Source organism: Rhinolophus sinicus, linkage group LG06 (genome assembly GCF_036562045.2).
Source record: "Rhinolophus sinicus isolate RSC01 linkage group LG06, ASM3656204v1, whole genome shotgun sequence".
Lineage (NCBI taxonomy): Eukaryota > Metazoa > Chordata > Mammalia > Chiroptera > Rhinolophidae > Rhinolophus > Rhinolophus sinicus.
Genome location: NC_133756.1, coordinates 116,929,720 through 116,946,141, shown reverse-complemented (window position 1 = coordinate 116,946,141; position 16,422 = coordinate 116,929,720). Strand labels below are relative to the sequence as shown.

At 54.7% G+C, this 16,422-nt stretch overlaps 1 protein-coding gene across 6 annotated transcripts in view; it reads left to right on the top strand.

Moving 5' to 3' along the window:
* Positions 1–16,422, top strand: part of MYO7A (myosin VIIA) — a 69,092-nt gene that overhangs the window by 18,664 nt on the left and 34,006 nt on the right. For 4 of the 6 annotated variants that reach the window (XM_074335724.1, XM_074335725.1, XM_074335727.1 and 1 more), the window contains 9 exons: positions 1,147–1,300; positions 2,380–2,456; positions 3,073–3,192; positions 3,985–4,127; positions 5,170–5,380; positions 5,891–6,026; positions 8,730–8,836; positions 14,546–14,683; positions 16,015–16,173. In XM_074335724.1, coding sequence (XP_074191825.1) covers positions 1,147–1,300; positions 2,380–2,456; positions 3,073–3,192; positions 3,985–4,127; positions 5,170–5,380; positions 5,891–6,026; positions 8,730–8,836; positions 14,546–14,683; positions 16,015–16,173 — 1,245 coding nt within the window. Of the gene's footprint in view, positions 1–1,146; positions 1,301–2,379; positions 2,457–3,072; positions 3,193–3,984; positions 4,128–5,169; positions 5,381–5,890; positions 6,027–8,729; positions 8,837–9,583; positions 9,638–14,545; positions 14,684–16,014; positions 16,174–16,422 lie in introns of all 6 variants that reach the window. The other 2 variants (XM_074335723.1, XM_074335726.1) reach the window with 1 other exon arrangement.

Here is a 16,422-nt window from a genome sequence, read left to right as displayed (position 1 = left end):
GCACCGAGGGAGGGGACACCCATCCCAGCAAGGTCAGGGGCAGCCCAGCCCCTCCCCAGCTGTATGCGCGGTGGCAAATTCCCATGTGCTCTCTGCTGTCCCCTGACCTGCCCCAGCCCACCCTGGGCTTGCATATGCCATAGGCCTATTCCTCACTTGGGCACACACCCACTCGCACACACATTCAGACAGATTCTCACCACAGACATACAAATGTGCATAGATATCCCAGACCAGGGACATAGACACACACGCACCCACGTGTACACGCACACAGCCCTGTGTTAGTTCAGTCTGTGAGGACGTGAAGACTGGGGCCTCTGCCAGGCTCCCGAGACTGGTGTACAGGCTCCTGTGGCCTCAGCCTCAAGGGCTCGCTGGTTGCAAGGCTCAGGTGCCAGCCTCGTGCTGCTGTCAAGCCACCAAGGAGAAGTGAGTCCCAGGGCCATTGCTACCACCCAGCACCGGGTGGGGGGCTATACACGCAGCAGGCTGGCTTGGGGGGCACCAGCTTCCTTAGCCCTGGGGAGAGCCTATGACTGGTTGTCTGGAGCTGGGCTGGGCTATGGCACCTGAGGGAGGCTGTGTGTGTGTGTGTGTGTGTGTGTGTGTGTGTGTGTGTGTTGTATGTGTGACACGCCTTCCTGGACCCTTCCTATGGTTAGCTGGCACACTTGTACACACACACACACACACACACACACACACACACACACACTCGCACACAGACCTTATAGGCACACATAAGAAGGCAGACTGTCAGCGCTCTGCCCGTCTGCAGTTACCCCTCTTCCTTCCACTCTAGGCTGTACTTGGTGAGGGGTTCTAATCCCTGAGGGTGGGTGTCCATCGGGGAAGGGGGGAGAATGGTAGGGCCTTGGTGCTGTGACTGCCAGGCAGGGTGACAGGCCAGGCCTGACAGCAGTGACTTGGTCATTGGGGGGCATCCAAGGTCTCCAGATTTGGGAAACATGTTCTTGAGAAGCCTAGGCAGGAGCTTTCTAGATATTCTGGAGGAGTCGCTAGGAGCCCTGGGCTGGCCTGGCCTGGCCGTGAGGGCCCTTCGGCCCAGGGACGGCCTCTCGGGGGATACCCCTGGCCCCCCTGATGCCCTTCTGCACCCACTCTCCCACACCTGCCCACCAGGGTAACTGCATAACCTGTGAGGGCCGGGAGGACAGCCAGGAGTACGCCAACATCCGTTCCGCCATGAAGGTGCTCATGTTCACCGACACGGAGAACTGGGAGATCTCAAAGCTCCTGGCCACCATCTTGCACCTGGGCAACCTGCAGTATGAGGGTGAGGGGCCCGAATGGCACACTCCCCACCCCACCCCTGCACTGACTCCAAGGGCAGCACAACAACTAGCTGTCCAGGGGGTCCAGGTGGCTCAGTTTCTGTCCCCGTACATATCCTCTTTGGGGTGGAGAGTTCACTTGTGGTAGATTTGAACAGATCTGCTAGCCTCAGGTTTGCTTTCACTGTGCTGAAATCCCACAATAGAGATGTACAGGTAAAGTATACTAGGGTTGACTATGGGCCCTTTCAGACCCCTTTCAAATCTGGTTTCTTCTTTAAGGTCAGATATTTTGGAGAGAGGATAAATCTTTGAATTAATTCATACTAAGGTGTGAGTGACTAAACAGCCATCTTCAGAAAAGGGGGAAGGCTAGGGAAGAAAACATGTTCACTTGTCTAACACTGCCTGGACACCTACTATGTGCCAGGCTGGGAGGTGGTTCTCTGAGGCAGCCACCAGTCCCACTCTGCTCTTGCCCTGGGTAGTCAACATGGTCCCTAGATGAGTGAGAGCCTGAGCTTACGTCAAAACTGTCTCTCTGGGAAAGTTTGCTCAGTGAATGCATGAATGATCCCAGATCCAAGGGGTTCACAGTCTAGTAAGTCTTGAAAGACTAAGAGATGTGGAGAAAGGGAGCATCAGGCAGAAGGAAGAGCTTGTGCAAAGGCCCTGAGGCCTGAGAAAGCAGGGCACATTTGGGGAAGGACAGATGGTATGAGGCACTGAGCTAAGCAAGTTCACAAAGCCTGTGTCATAGGAGCCCCGGATTGCTCTGGGAGTCTGGAGTGGAGGTTGGGGGAGATGGGTGTCACTGCCAGTGTCTGCTACGTGGATGCCACCAGGCATGAAGCCAGGTGCTGGACACATACGGTTCCTACCCTCATGGTGCCCATAGCTCATGGTGAGGACATTCATCAACATATATGGACCCAGAGTAGCATTTACTCATAGTGCTGATGCCCTCTGTGAATAGGACAGGCCCCCTAAGAGTGGACATGGCTCCTGGTCCTCCTAGATTACGCCCTTTCCCCATGCCCACCCTCCCTTACCTGACACTGTGCCCTCTTGCTGCTCACAGCCCGCACGTTTGAAAACCTGGATGCCTGTGAGGTTCTCTTCTCCCCGTCGCTGGCCACCACTGCATCCCTGCTCGAGGTCAGTGCCTGGTCTTCTGTCTCCACAACGGCTTCTGATTCTGTCGGAGGGAGAGTTTTGACCTTAGGCTCAGGGTCCTGGACACGTGCGGACCAAGGTGCTGGATCCTCTGCTTGAAGAGTCCTAGAGGTTCAACCCTGAGAACCAACTGTGTGCAGGATCTGTGCTGGGCACGGTGGCTGTGGGGGAATAGAGCCCAGAGCCTGGGAGTCCCACTGCCTGTCTTAGCCCAGCTGCCCCTGGGAACAGGGAGGGCCCTGGGCCCGGGGCCCTGAGTGAGTGAGTCAGTCAGTTGTGTAGCAAACATTAGGCTTTGCTCTGGGTTGGATGACTGCGATAAATAAAGCCAGAGTCAGAGCCAGGCTGGGAGGGACAGGTAACATGCCAGGGGAACAGGACAGGCCTGTCAAGGAGAGAGCAATTCCTTCCCAGCAACATTTGGATGTGATTTAGTGGCTTGGGTGGATTTGGCTGTGAGGCCACCGGGAAGCGCATTCTTAGTGGAGGGAACAGTCTGCGCGAGGCCTGGGTAGAAAGCAGGAGGGGGTTCTTGGTGCGGTGGAGGGAGGGACAGGCCCGCAGAGGGCTGGGTGAGAGCCTGGATATCACCCCACAGGTGAACCCTCCAGACCTGATGAACTGCCTGACCAGCCGCACCCTCATCACTCGGGGGGAGACGGTGTCCACCCCGCTCAGCAGGGAGCAGGCGCTGGACGTGCGAGATGCCTTCGTCAAGGTGGGCGTTTGTGGAGTGGCCACTGGCTCTCCCTGCCCATCAGGAGACTGGGTTTGAACGGGCAGGAGCCCAGGAGTCCACACAGCTGGCGGAGGGCCTTGACCCTGGTCTGCCCGTAGGTCCGGGCTCTGGCCACTGGCTCTTTCTGGGTCTGTCTTCCCCTGAGCTCCACTCGTCCCACAAGGGGCTGGGCAGTTTACCCTCCAGGGGCCCTGCCAGCTCTGGTCCCCTCAGGCCCTCCACCCTTGCATACTTTGATCTCCACCATCTTTGGGCCTCATGCTGGGCCATATTCTTTGGGTCCTCAGTCTGCTGTGCTGTTCCCAGCCCAGGGGCCACCCTTTCCCATCTTTTCAAAGAAGACAGTAACGGGGCTGGGTCGGGTGGGGAGGCACCAAGTCCTGCCTGTTTCCGCAGTCGTGTGCTTGCTGTCCATTGGGCCCCTCCCTGCTCTAGGCCCTGGGCTGGGCTCTGGAACCTTCAAGATACTCAGAACTGCTGGGGAGACAGAGATGGATGGAGAGATAGGACCCCAAAGGAGGGCTCCTTCCCAAGCTGTGAGGTCAGGGAAGGTTTCTCGGAGGAGCTTTGAAAAATGAGTAGGAAGTTTCCAAGCAGAAAAGGGTGCTCCAGGCAGAGGGAACAGCTTGAGGAAAGGCTTGGCAGTTTCCAACAGCACGCTGTTTCACGGAAGGGGCGGGAGCGAGGCCACGAAGGGCCCAGGAGTCAGGCCTATCTCCCTGGGAGGGTGTGGCTGGGCCCAGTAGCCAATGAGGCTGCCCTGCCTCTCAGGGGATCTACGGGCGGCTCTTTGTCTGGATTGTGGACAAGATCAACGCAGCGATTTACAAGCCCCCCTCCCAGGAGGTGCAGAACTCTCGCCGCTCCATCGGCCTTCTGGACATCTTTGGGTTCGAGAACTTTGCTGTGAACAGGTACCACGCGGGGCTCTGCCTTGTGGGAATTTTCTTCCATAGCACAGACATAAGAAATGTCACATCTCTCCTTTTAAACTACATTTAGTTGGTGCCAAAAACATTCTGCCAGGCCGTGGGAAAATTTGATTCCAGTTAGTCTGGCGGGCCCTCTCCCCTTCCTTCCCATCCCCTCCAGTCCCAGGAGTCAGCTGAGGCCAGCTGGGGGCAGGGGACGGGTAGGCAAGGGGTGAGGCTGTAATACCATCATGGGCTCCATCTGCCCAGTGTCCACACTGCAAGGTGCCTCAAAGGCCTGGGCCAAGTTCAACATGGGGGTCTTGGCCACACTTGAGGTCCCATACTCTTGGGGGCCATGTGAGAGGCAAACAAGATGGATGGAGCAGGCCCAGGTAGATCCTGGGGCTGGAGACAGCTGGCCCTGCCCCACTTCCTAGTTACGTGACCCCTGGCAAGTCACTTCAATTCCTGTAATGCTTGCATGCCTCAAAGCCCTCCCCCACCGCCAAAATACCCACATTGAAAACACAGTGTCACCTGGGAGAGCACAGAGTTGGTAAATCAGAGATATCAGTCATCAAGGCTCTGCTTCCAACTCTCGTCAGCCCCCTTCCCAGGTGCTGCTGACACTGGATCCCTCTCTATGTCCACCTGCCCAGCGCCTTGGCTGTCCTCACCCCAGGTGCTCTGCCAAGGGCTGGGGCCCCCCTGCCAGCGCTCCCTACAGGGCTTGGTCATGCAGGGAAAAAGGTCCTGCACAGGGAGTTTCAAGCCCCCAGCCCTAGCCTTAACTCTCCCTCTGACTCACTGAGTGACCTTGGGTGAGTGCTTTGCCCTCTCTGGTTCTCTCGTGCACATTGAGGGAGTTAGACTTGACAATCCCGCCCCACCTAAGAGATTGGAGAGTCCACGATGGGCACCAGTGCCCAAGGGCATGCTGCCCATGGAGGCAGAGCTGGGCCCCTGGGCCATGGAGCAGGGCTTGAGTGACACCCCACCCATCTCTCCTGTCCTGTGTCCCCCATGCCCTCTCCCCCCGCAGCTTCGAGCAGCTCTGCATCAACTTCGCCAACGAGCACCTACAGCAGTTCTTCGTGCGGCATGTGTTCAAGCTGGAGCAGGAGGAGTACGACCTGGAGAGCATCGACTGGCTGCACATCGAGTTCACCGACAACCAGGATGCCCTGGACATGATCGCCAACAAGCCCATGAACATCATCTCCCTCATCGACGAGGAGAGCAAGTTCCCCAAGGTGGGCCTGCGGCAGGGTGGGGTCCTCCAGGGCTGCATACAGGCCAGGGGGGCAATGGGCAGGGCACACAAATCCCCTCCACACTGAGCCTCAGCTTTCCTCATCTGCAAAATGGGACCGATGATACCTGCCTCTCGGGGTGGCTCTGGAGCCAATTCAAGTGCATGCATCTGACATTTGGGAATCACCTACAGTCTATTGGGTCCTGGACCAAACAATGAAGATCTGAGCACGTAGCCGGCCCAGACTAGGTGCTCAGACACCTAGTGATATCACTCGTGGAACTAATTTTCTAAACTGGGACGTATTATCAAGGCTGTGTGGTTCCACTTCAGCCCCTTCACAGACGGGGTAATGGAGGGTTCCTGTATGGGGTTTAAATAAAGGGAGGGGAAGCTCTTGAGAAAGACAGAAGAGAGGGTGCGAAGACGTGGGGCAGGATAGGCAGTGGGGCTGGTGGAGGGTGGGGACAGGGGGGGTTCGGCAGCCGCCGCTGCTTGGTTCCCACAGGGCACGGACACCACCATGTTGCATAAGTTGAACTCCCAGCACAAGCTCAACACGAACTACATTCCTCCCAAGAACAACTACGAGACCCAGTTTGGAATCAACCACTTTGCTGGTGTCGTCTACTATGAGACCCAAGGTACCGGCGGGCGGCTGGGGGCTGTCTCTGTCTGTGCCCTCCTTCCCTTCCCGGGCTCCAGCCAGGACAAGGACCCCAGGAATACGGACAGAGAGGGGGCCTCAGGAAACAGCAAAGGGGGCTCACTGCTCCCCTTTTGTTTTTAGAAGAGACTAAAAAAATTGTAGTAAAATACGTAATATAAGATTTACTATTTTAACGCTTTTGAAGTCTACAATTCAGTGGCATTAAGTGTATTCACAATACAGTGCCACCAACAGCACTATCCATTTCTACAGCCTAATCATCAGCCCAGACAGAAGCTCTGTACCCGTTACTCGGTCACTGCCCATCCTCCCCCTCCCCCAGCCCCGATGGCCTCTACTCTACTTTCTGTCTTTAAGTATTTCACTATTTTAAGAACCTCATATAAGTGGAAACATACAACATCTGTCGGTTTGTGTCTGACTTATTTCACTTGCATAATGTCCTCAAGGTTCATTCATGCTGTAGCATGTGTCAGACTTTCTTTCCTTTTCATGACTGAATAATATTTGTGTGTGTGTGTGTGTGTGTGTGTGTGTGTGTGTGTGTGTGTGTGTTTTATTTATCCATTCAACTATTGCTGGATATTTGGCTGGTTCTACCTTTTGGCTATTGTGAATCGTGCTGCCATGAACATGGGTGTATAAGTATCTGTTTGACACCCTGCTTTCAATTTTTTTGGGTGGATTCAATGCTTTTTTGCACATATGGGAGACATGCACTCAGAAGGGAGGTTAACTGTCCTTATATGACATAGTCTGTTGGGGGCTAAGCCAGGCTTAGAACCAGCCCGGACTCTTTCAGCAAGCAAGACCAAGTGTGAGCTTTAAAGAGGCTGTACTGCAGTTGGGTTTGTTTTAAAGCTAGAAATAAAGAGAAGGTCAGAACACAGTCAAGTCTACCCACTTGGAGTTCTTACAGGGTTTGTCAAAAGCCTGCCATCTGCCCTTGCCAACCCCGCCCCTCCCACTGTAGAATAAAGGGCTGACCGCGAATGGGCATCAGTTGTGGAATCTGTCAACACTGAGCTCCTGCCGTTCAGTCTCAAAGGGTCCCCTGCACAGTCCAAGCCAAGAACCATTGGTGTCATACTTCCTCATTGCGTTGGTCCAGAAGGCAGTATCAGTGAGCCATGCTGCAGGGATGGAATCTGAAGGCTGCCCAGCCCTCTCTAAATTATTGGATGCGTGATCTGACCCTGCTGTTACAAAGTCGGATGCCAACATTAAGTTTGAAGGCCTGTTGGGCAAACCAAAGGGTCTGTGTTTGGAGTAATAGAGGATTGTCTTTCAGTTCTGTTCAACCAACTTTCACCAAGCATCTATGCTATAGCAGGTTTCATGCTGTTGCTGAGGATACAGAAATGAAAATGAGCGAACTCTATATGAAGTTATAAAATTACAGAATGTTGGATCTGGAGGGTCCATATGGGTCATCTATTTTAATGAATTTGGAAACTGAGGCCCACAGAGGGAAAGGACTTGCCTAAGTCCCTAATCAGTTTAAACAATTCTACCAGCATTTTCTGGTTCAAAAAGTACTGTTTTAATCTAGCATTTTATCTATGACATGGGTGTGGTGTTAGGTGATCTGAAGAGAAGCAGGAGTTTATGGGTACTGTCATTCTCATTTCACAGGAAGCTGAGGCCCAGAGGGGACCTTCCTAAGGTCCCATAGTGAGTCTGTCACAGAGCTTTAATTAGAGCCCTACAATTCCATCCCAACTCCAGAGCCCACTCTTGCCCTACCGAGCGCTGCCTGCAACTCTGCCCTCCTCAGACGCCAGTGGGCAGCCTGGCACTGGGTCTCTGTGCCATGTACCAGCTGGGGCAGTGGGGAGAAGGTGCTGTTTCTCTGCAGGGTTCCTTTTCCCCAGACATCCCCAGCCCTTGGGCACTCTGTCTCCTGCCCCACCCGAGTAAGACCCTCCCATTAACCAGTTCCTAAGTCCTCAGTTCCTGGGAATGGCAGCCTCTCTGAGGTCTGTGTGGTGCAGGAGAACCTCCCTGGGCTAGTGCCAAGGGTCCTGGGTTCGAGTCTTAACTCTGCCTGTGTCTGGCTGTGTGTTATTAGACAACTTGCTTAGCTTCTCTGAGCACTGGTTTACTCCTTTGTGTGAGGAGAAGATAATTCCTGCCTGTCCCGTGTCTCCAGGGGCAGTGATCATCAGAGCTGTGAGAACACTTTGTAAGACATAAGGCATGGTCCAAATAAATACAAGCTACTTTTAATTAACTCCTTTACTACTAGCTGGTACTAGATCAACATGTATTCTCTCTCAGGTGATACATTTACTTAACAAGGGCTTTTGACACCTTCGTTCAAAAGACTAAGGCTGGCATTTCAGGCATTGGGTGTCTCAGTCCGGAAAGTGGGCCTGCTCCCTCCCGGGGACTGAGACCTCCTGCCCTTCTCTCTGACGGGGTCTGGAAGAGAGGGGCTCTGTGTTGGGGGAGACAGCATTCCAGTTCTGGCTCTGTGCCTCACTTTCTCTGTGATCTTGGGCAAGCTGCTTTTATCTCCAGGCTTCCGTATCCCCCACTATAGCATGGATGTGGTTGAACTAAGTGAATTTTGAGGGTCCACCTGGCTCTTGGGGAGGATTGGGGAAGGGCTGAATCTTGTCTGGCAGAGGCTGCCAGAGCTGGCAAGGTGTGACCACTCTTTGCCGCTGCCCAGGCTTCCTGGAGAAGAACCGGGACACCCTACATGGAGACATCATCCAGCTGGTCCACTCCTCCAGGAACAAGTTCATCAAGCAGATCTTCCAAGCTGACGTCGCCATGGTAATGTCAGGACGGGGCTGTCATTCGGTGGGAAGGGCCCCGCAGAAGCCAGGCCTGAGTCTAACACCCCTCTACCCTTGTCTAATTGCTTCAGCTGAGCCCCTCTAGCCGCAGTGCCTTGCTGTTGTTCCAGGAGGGACTTGGGGGCCCCCAAGGTCCTCCCATCTGTTCCTCTTGTACTGACTGTGGGTACAGGTGGGGTGCAAGGCCCAAGGAAGGGTCACACGAGGGGGCACGAGGAGCCAGATCAGGACTCGGTTTAAGGTGGGGTCCCCATACCTGGACCTCTAGCGCTAACGGAGCACAGGCAAAGGGAGTACGTCCAGCCCCAAGGACATGGATGGGTGTGGGTGTTCCGAGAAACGGCACAAAGGGCATATTTGTGGTAGCCCTGGACCCCATCCAGGGGGTAGAGAATGTCCCACCCTCTACATTTCCTTTGTCCCTAGAGTGGTAGTCTGGTGGACTTTTTCCTGCAGGATCATATCAGATGCCTTTTTATTTCATATTCTCCTCCTGTCCCGTGGCTTCCTGGAGGGTACACGGAGGGGCTCACGGGCAGGCGGAGCCACTGCCCCCTTGGTGCTCACTCAGATGCCCATGCTGCCCCGGCCCCCAGGAGCTCAGACCTCTGCCCTGAGGCTCCTTTTCTCTCCCTGTGGGTTTTGCCTCCCGTTTTCTGACCCACCACGTTCTCCCTGCCCCCTTCCCTTCCCATCTCCCCCTGCACTGTGGTTCCTGTTATAGTTTCTCTGTGGTTATTCATCGGGCACTCTTCGCCAGTCAGCAGCTTCCGCGAAGGTAAAAGACCCAGACCTGGGGTCAGAGGATGGCGGGAGAGGCCTCAGCAGCCCCTGGGGCTGGGCTGTGTCCTTGGCTCCCGTGGCACTGAGGGTTGGGGAAAGGGCTGGCTGCTACTGCTGGTGCTTTTCTTTCTTTCTTTCTTTTTTTTTTTGGAATGTGTTTTTTTTGTGGAGTGGTTTGTGGAGTGGTTTTGTTTTTTTTGTTTTTTTGAGTTGTGTGTACTGCAAGCATCTCGGTTTCTTAAAGGAGGAAACTGAGTCCTAGAAAAAGAAACAAGACTGGCCCAGCTACCCTGTGAGCCAGGGCCAGAGCTGGAATCGAACCCGTGTCACCCACAGCCTCTCCCAAATTGAGTCTTTGACTTAGCCAAGCCCTGCTAAATGTTTCCACATTGCGATTTGGTCAGATCCTGTGATAATCCTGTGAGGCAGGATGGGCAGGTGGTATTGTCTGCATTTTGCAGACAGGGGACTGAAGCTCAGAGATGGGGTGTGACTCACCCCAAGGCCCAGCACCTTGGAGAGCTGGCACTACAAGTCATTGTCCCCAGACCTCCTAAGGCCTTGGAACGTGAGCACCCCTTGTATGTCCTAAACCACCACTTTCAGGCTGCGCCTCCCAAGGCACTTGAGGTCCCAAAGGTGCTGGGGACCCCTGCGCAGAAGCATAGCTCTGCCATCCCCCTTTGCCTTCCTTTTCTCAAATCCTCAGTTTTCTCTCCGCCTACTACTGACATACCCCTACTTTTAGTCTTAGTGCTGAGTCCCTCTTCCTTTCTGCACATCTGCCCCCCCCACCCCCCCACCCCGCTGCTGCCCAGTGCCTCACAGAGTTCTGGGACAATTCCCAAAAGCCACAGCAGAGCAGGGCAGCCACATATCAGGGGAGCCTGTTGCACGGTGGTCTCTATCCTCTGCCCATGGATTGGCCCTGGTACCCCACTCCCCAGGCCAACACTGTGGCCCCTCCTGCAGATGGGGTGAATGAAGAGCCAGAGAGGGGCTCCAGGTGCCTGAAGCGCCAGCACCCAGCAGGCCCACCCCTGAACACACCTATCGTAGGTTCACAGCACTGGGGACAGGTGTGGCTCTGGGCCCTCTTCCCCTCTTTCCTCTCCTCTTCTGGTCCCCAGACCACCCCCTGCCAGACCCACCCATTCCTCCTGGTCTTGGACAGTTCTGGGAGACCACGGAACCCCGTCTTCTGCACCTACCCTTCTCCTCTCATTCCAAAGTATCAGGAGACGACACTGTGAAGTTTCCCGTTCTAAGGCTCCTTCCCCTGGACCTGGGACTAGAATCTACTTGCTGAGCAACCGTGGAGAGCGCCAAGTATAAGACCCTGAGGTCTCCGTGAATGGCCCACCTCTGAGGGAGTTATTGGAGCACAGAATTAGACAGCGTGACACTTTGATACCAATTACATGTACTCTTCTGGGCCAGGCTGTGAGCTGTGCACTTACATTTCTCACCTCAGTCACTCCCCTAGTAACCTTGCGAGTAATTGCTGTTGCTCCCGTTTTACAGCTAATGAAGCTGGGGCCCAGAGAGGCCTTGCTCGGGGGTCACACAGCTTATAACACACAGGGATTTGATCCACGTCTGTCTCAGGAAGATACAGGGACTTGTCCAAGGTCCCATTCAAGTGAGGGCTAAAGTGAGGCTTTTCAAGTCCCTGCTCTGTTTCACTGTGCTATGCTGTCTCTGTAAGCTTCACCTCTGGGAAAGAAAAAGTGCTTTGTAACGGCTGGAAACATGATCGCTCTGTTAAAGGAACGTGGAAATCAGCTTGGTGAAGTGTGAAGTCAGTTTATTCGATACAGTGTATGAGCTACAGTGCTTTCCTCAGGGTGGAAGCGCAGATGCCTCCCCCTAGTGTTCTGAGTTCGTGTCCATTGCTGCTGGAGGGATCCGCTGAGCCATGAAGATGGTAGTTCTTCCAAGGCATTGAGCAAACCCCCCACCCCCACCGCCGTTAATCTAACTCCAGTCACATGCTCCCAGGGTCCTGAGTCCACAGGACACTTTGTTCACTCTTTGTGCCAGTGGCTTCTCCTGCCTGTGACTTCCCAGCCTCATTCCCATGATGCTCAGGTGTCTGTCCGCCCCTCAGATCCCTCCGTGGAGTCATTTAACATTGACTTTTGGACTTTTCACTTCTGCCTTTACCTCATCCCCAGATATCTTTAGATTATCCCAGAAAACAAGGAACATCCGAAAGGAGCACCTTTCCCCTCAATGAAATAAAGCAAAACAGAAACCCAGGTGGCCAGGGAAGTGACCGCAGACTCTGCAGCTGCAGAGCCCCATTTACACACTCCTTCATTCAATCACAAATATTTACTGAGTGCCCATAGTATGCCAAGCATTGTCCTCAGTCCCAGGGACGTAACAGTGAACAAAACAGAAAAAAAAAATCTCTGTCTGCATGGAACTTACATTCCAGCAGACGGGGAAATAGTTAATAAGCAAATAAATATGTAAAATATATAGTATGTCAGGTGGTGATATATGATATGGAGAAAAATGAAGGAGTGGGGAATGCCAGTGGTGGGGCTTCGCAGTTTTGAATAGGGAGATCAGGAAAGGCCTTACTGAGATGCTGATGAGAGGTAAAGAAGCCAGCCACAGGCGTTTTGGAAGAAAAGCGTTACAGAGAGAGGGAACAGAAGTGCAAAGCCCCAAGGTGCGTCTTCAGCCCTCAGCCTGCCTGGTGCAGTGTAGGAAGAGCACAGGGTGCAGGAGACGAGCAGTCACTAGAACCAGGTCCTGTGGGACATCGTTGGTCCTTACAAGGACCTCGGTGTTCATGCAGGTGACTCAGGAAGCCTTGGAGGGTTCTGAGCGGGCAGACATGACTGGGTTCATGTTTTAACAGCCACACTCAGGCTGTTGCATCCATAGCGGAGTAGAGGGCCATGTGGAGTGTGGGGACAGAAGGAGGGAGACCAGTTTGGAGGTTATTGCAGTAATCTGAAAGGAATGCGGGAGGCTTGGACCAGGCTGACAGTGGAGGACGTGGTAAGAAGTGGTCAGATCCGGGATCTGTTTTGGATGGGGAGCCAAGAAGGTTTGCTGATGTACTGGATCGAGGAGAAGAGGAGTTGGGGACGGTTCCTAGATGTTGGGCCTGAGCAATTGGAAGGTGGACAATTTTCGGGAGCCCTTGGTTACTTGGAACCAATTCAGCAGCACTTCAGGTCAGCAGTGTTGTTGACGGTCACCGTGCCAGACCTGGGACACAGCCGTAAACAAGGCAGACCCGCCTGCCCTCACAGGACTCAGCCCAGCAGGGAAGACAGACCAGAAATTGTCCCAGGGCGATGATCAACCCCAAAGAAGAGTGTGTGTTGTATGTGTGTGTACGTGTGCGCTTTGTGTGTCTGTGCAGGTGTGTGCTGTGTGTGTATATATGCTGTATTCTGTTGTGTTTTTGTGTGCTGTTAGGACGTGTGTACTGTGTCCATGCACTGTGTGCTCAGTGTGTTGTGTGCTGTGTGTATGAGTGTGTGTCTGTGTCTCTGATGTGTGTGTGCTTAGGGCAGGGGCTCTAACGTAGCCTGGGCACAGCCCAACCCGGACAGTTCCCTCTCTAAGTGGGGGTCACCCAGCGCTGCTGCTGGGGCAGGTCTGGGGGCAGCTGTGGGGGCCACAGACCTGACATTCACCCTACCCCGATGCAAATACTCCCAGCTTCTCTTGGCAAAACTCGAGAGTATGTTCCAAATAAAATTAAAACAGAAAACATGGCAAATTTCAGAATAGCAAGCGTTTGCTGTTCTTGGCAAGTTTCGTTTTAATCTGGGGCATATTGTCTACGGGTTAAATGCCTCTGCCTCCCCCACGTGCCTCACACATCTATATCTGTACCCCTGGTTTTTGGTGCTACAGGAGATCAGCTAAAATTCATTTAAAGTATAAAATCTTATAACGAGAATCAAATTTATTCATAAGAAATCTTCACCAGGGACACAGTAACATCAAAATGTTTTGGAAACGAATCTGGGTTCTATGTGCCTTTCCTCGGTATCAGTCTGAGATGGTCCGCTTCCTGTTTGTTTGCTGCTCAGGTCCTTCCCCAACAAACCCCTCACAGTATTCTGAGAGGGGACCCCACAGGGCAGGGAGGTGCAGGGGTCAGTGGCCTGCTCTCTCAGAGCAGCTGATGGAGCACAGAGCCTTGGGTCTTGGGCCAGCCCTGTGGGCGGCCAGCTGTGTGCCTTCTTAGGAGGCTGATTGGGGTGGGGGGATGTGCCCCACCCAGCCTGCTGCTGACTGGCTAGTCCCACAGGAGGGGAGGGCAAAGGCAGCACACTTCCGTGCCCCTAACCCCACACCCCCACATCCCAGGTTGCTGTTTACATACTCTGTGCTCAACCTTGCGCAGCCCTGTCAGCTAGACAGATGGCACTATTCCCATTTAGGAAAGGGAAGGTCAGCACTGTTTAGTGACCTGCCCAAGATCACACAGCTAGGACGCAGTGGGGCCAGGGTTTGAATTTAGGTCTATCTAACCTTTCTCTATGGACGATCCCAGTGCCCTGAGGTGACTAAGTTAGGTCACTCATTTACTCTGGGAAAGGAAGGATGGAGACTCAGAGAGGGTCATCCAGCACACCAGGGGGGTGGGGGACCTGGGGCATCCCAGCTCCCCATGTAGTACTTCTCCTGGCCCAGGTCCCAGGAGGCTACAGGGGAGGGGGCGGCGTGGGAGGGTGTCTGGGGTCCAAGTTCTAGCCCAGACCAGACAAGTCACAAGAAAACCCCAAGTGCAGTGCTGGCCAGCGGCTTCCCGGGGCGGTTCTCCCTGAGGCCCTGACCTCACGACCTTCCCTCCGGCTTCCCTTCCTGGAGTGCTGGAGTGGGGCAGGTCAGCCCCTCCCATGGCTGTGGTTCGTCCCCCCAGGGCGCGGAGACCAGGAAGCGCTCGCCCACACTCAGCAGCCAGTTCAAGCGGTCGCTGGAGCTGCTCATGCGTACCCTGGGGGCCTGCCAGCCCTTCTTCGTGCGCTGTATCAAGCCCAACGAGTTCAAGAAGCCTATGGTGAGCGGCCCTGGCCAGGGGGCTAGTCCCGGCCCAGCCCGGGGGTGGGGATGGGGGCGGGCCATGGGGGGCAGGGTGCTCCATGGCTCACACATTTGAGATGTGGGACTGGAGGAGGCTCAGGGGAGTTAAGGGGCTTGAGGCTACAGAGCCGGGAGCCTGGGCAGCCCTTCACTGGGCGCCCCCTCCTTTCAGGGTTCTGGGGGGGAGGGTGTTGGTACCACAAGGCTCTTCACAGAGGCCTGGGGGGAAGCTGGGGCCTGAAGGGTCTGGGGAAGCAGAGGCCAGTGAAAGTGCATGGAGGGAAAGGAAACAGGTGGCGGGAGCCACCCATCCACATACTGTCCCTGTCCCCTGCCTGGAAACGTTCCTCAGAGTGGGCTGGCCAGTCCCCCTGGACCCAGGACCAGGTAGGTCTGCAGAGGCATGAGGGTCACAGAGGGCTCCAGCGAGCTCCCCGGCTAAGGCAGGAGGTCCAGGGGACTGAGGCCAGGGCGTTGCCAAGGCAGTTAGGTACCATCTCTCTCACTCTCAGATGCCTCTGGAACCTTCTCTGGACCCACATGTCAGCCTCTATTGCGTGGACCTCAGTAGCAGGATGTCTTCGATGCTCCCCTGCTTTCCTGCAGCCTGTCTTCCCTGTCCAGGCCCCCTTCCCACTACAGTGAGAGACAAGATTCTCAAACGCAAATCAAACCCATGACTCCCTGCTCCCTCCCTAGCTTTCCCAGCCCCTCCAGGAACCCCAGGCGGCCCTGCTCTGCCCTGCAGTCATGACAAATATGACTTGCGCCAGTTAGAAAAATGTGTCTCCTTCTTAAGGCTCTTTACTGTCAGCAGCCAGAAAGTTGTCTGAATACTTGCAAGTCTATAATTCCTGCAACAAGAAGGGCACCCCCTGGGGTTGTGCAAGGCACCCACTACCTGCGCTATCATAACCTTGGTGTGAATTAGCCTCCTCAGTCCCTGTAAAGTCCCCCAACATGTCCTGCACTTTCAGGCTTCCACACCTTTGCACATGTTCTAACCTACCTCCAGTGCCTTCTCTCCTGTCAGGGTTAGAGCAAAGACTGCCTCCTCCCTGAAGCCCCCTCCAGAGGTCCCAAGGGGGAATTAAGCCATCTCTCCTCTGTGCCCCCCAAGCACCAGCTCACCCCCTGTGAGGGTCTCAGTCGTGCTGCTGTGTGGGTTTGAACTGCAGGTTCAGGTTCAGTCCCACCTTTGCTCCTTGTGGGCTGTGTGGCCTTGGTCTGGGGCTGGGGAAATGCAGAGCAGCGCTGGCCTCCCAGCAGGAGCCGCCCGTGCTGATGGCTTTGGCTCTGTGCCTGCAGCTGTTCGACCGGCACCTGTGTGTGCGCCAGCTGCGGTACTCAGGGATGATGGAGACCATCCGAATCCGTCGAGCTGGCTATCCCATCCGCTACAGCTTTGTGGAGTTTGTGGAGCGATACCGAGTGTTGCTGCCCGGGGTGAAGCCGGCCTACAAGCAGGTACAGAGCTGGGGCATAGATGGCAGGACGGGGAGTCCCAACTCTGGGCTGGGCGAGGGCCACAGTTTTCTCATCGGGACAGTATACTGGACATGACATTGGCTCAGCCACCTTGGCTATGGCTGGGAAAATGGGGTTCAGGCAGTGGAGTGCCTCCGCAGGCTTTGATGGCTGTGCTCGGTAGGGGTGGACGTCACACATGTGGTGTAATGGATGAAACCAGGGCTGCCAAGTGTGCCCTGGATGTCA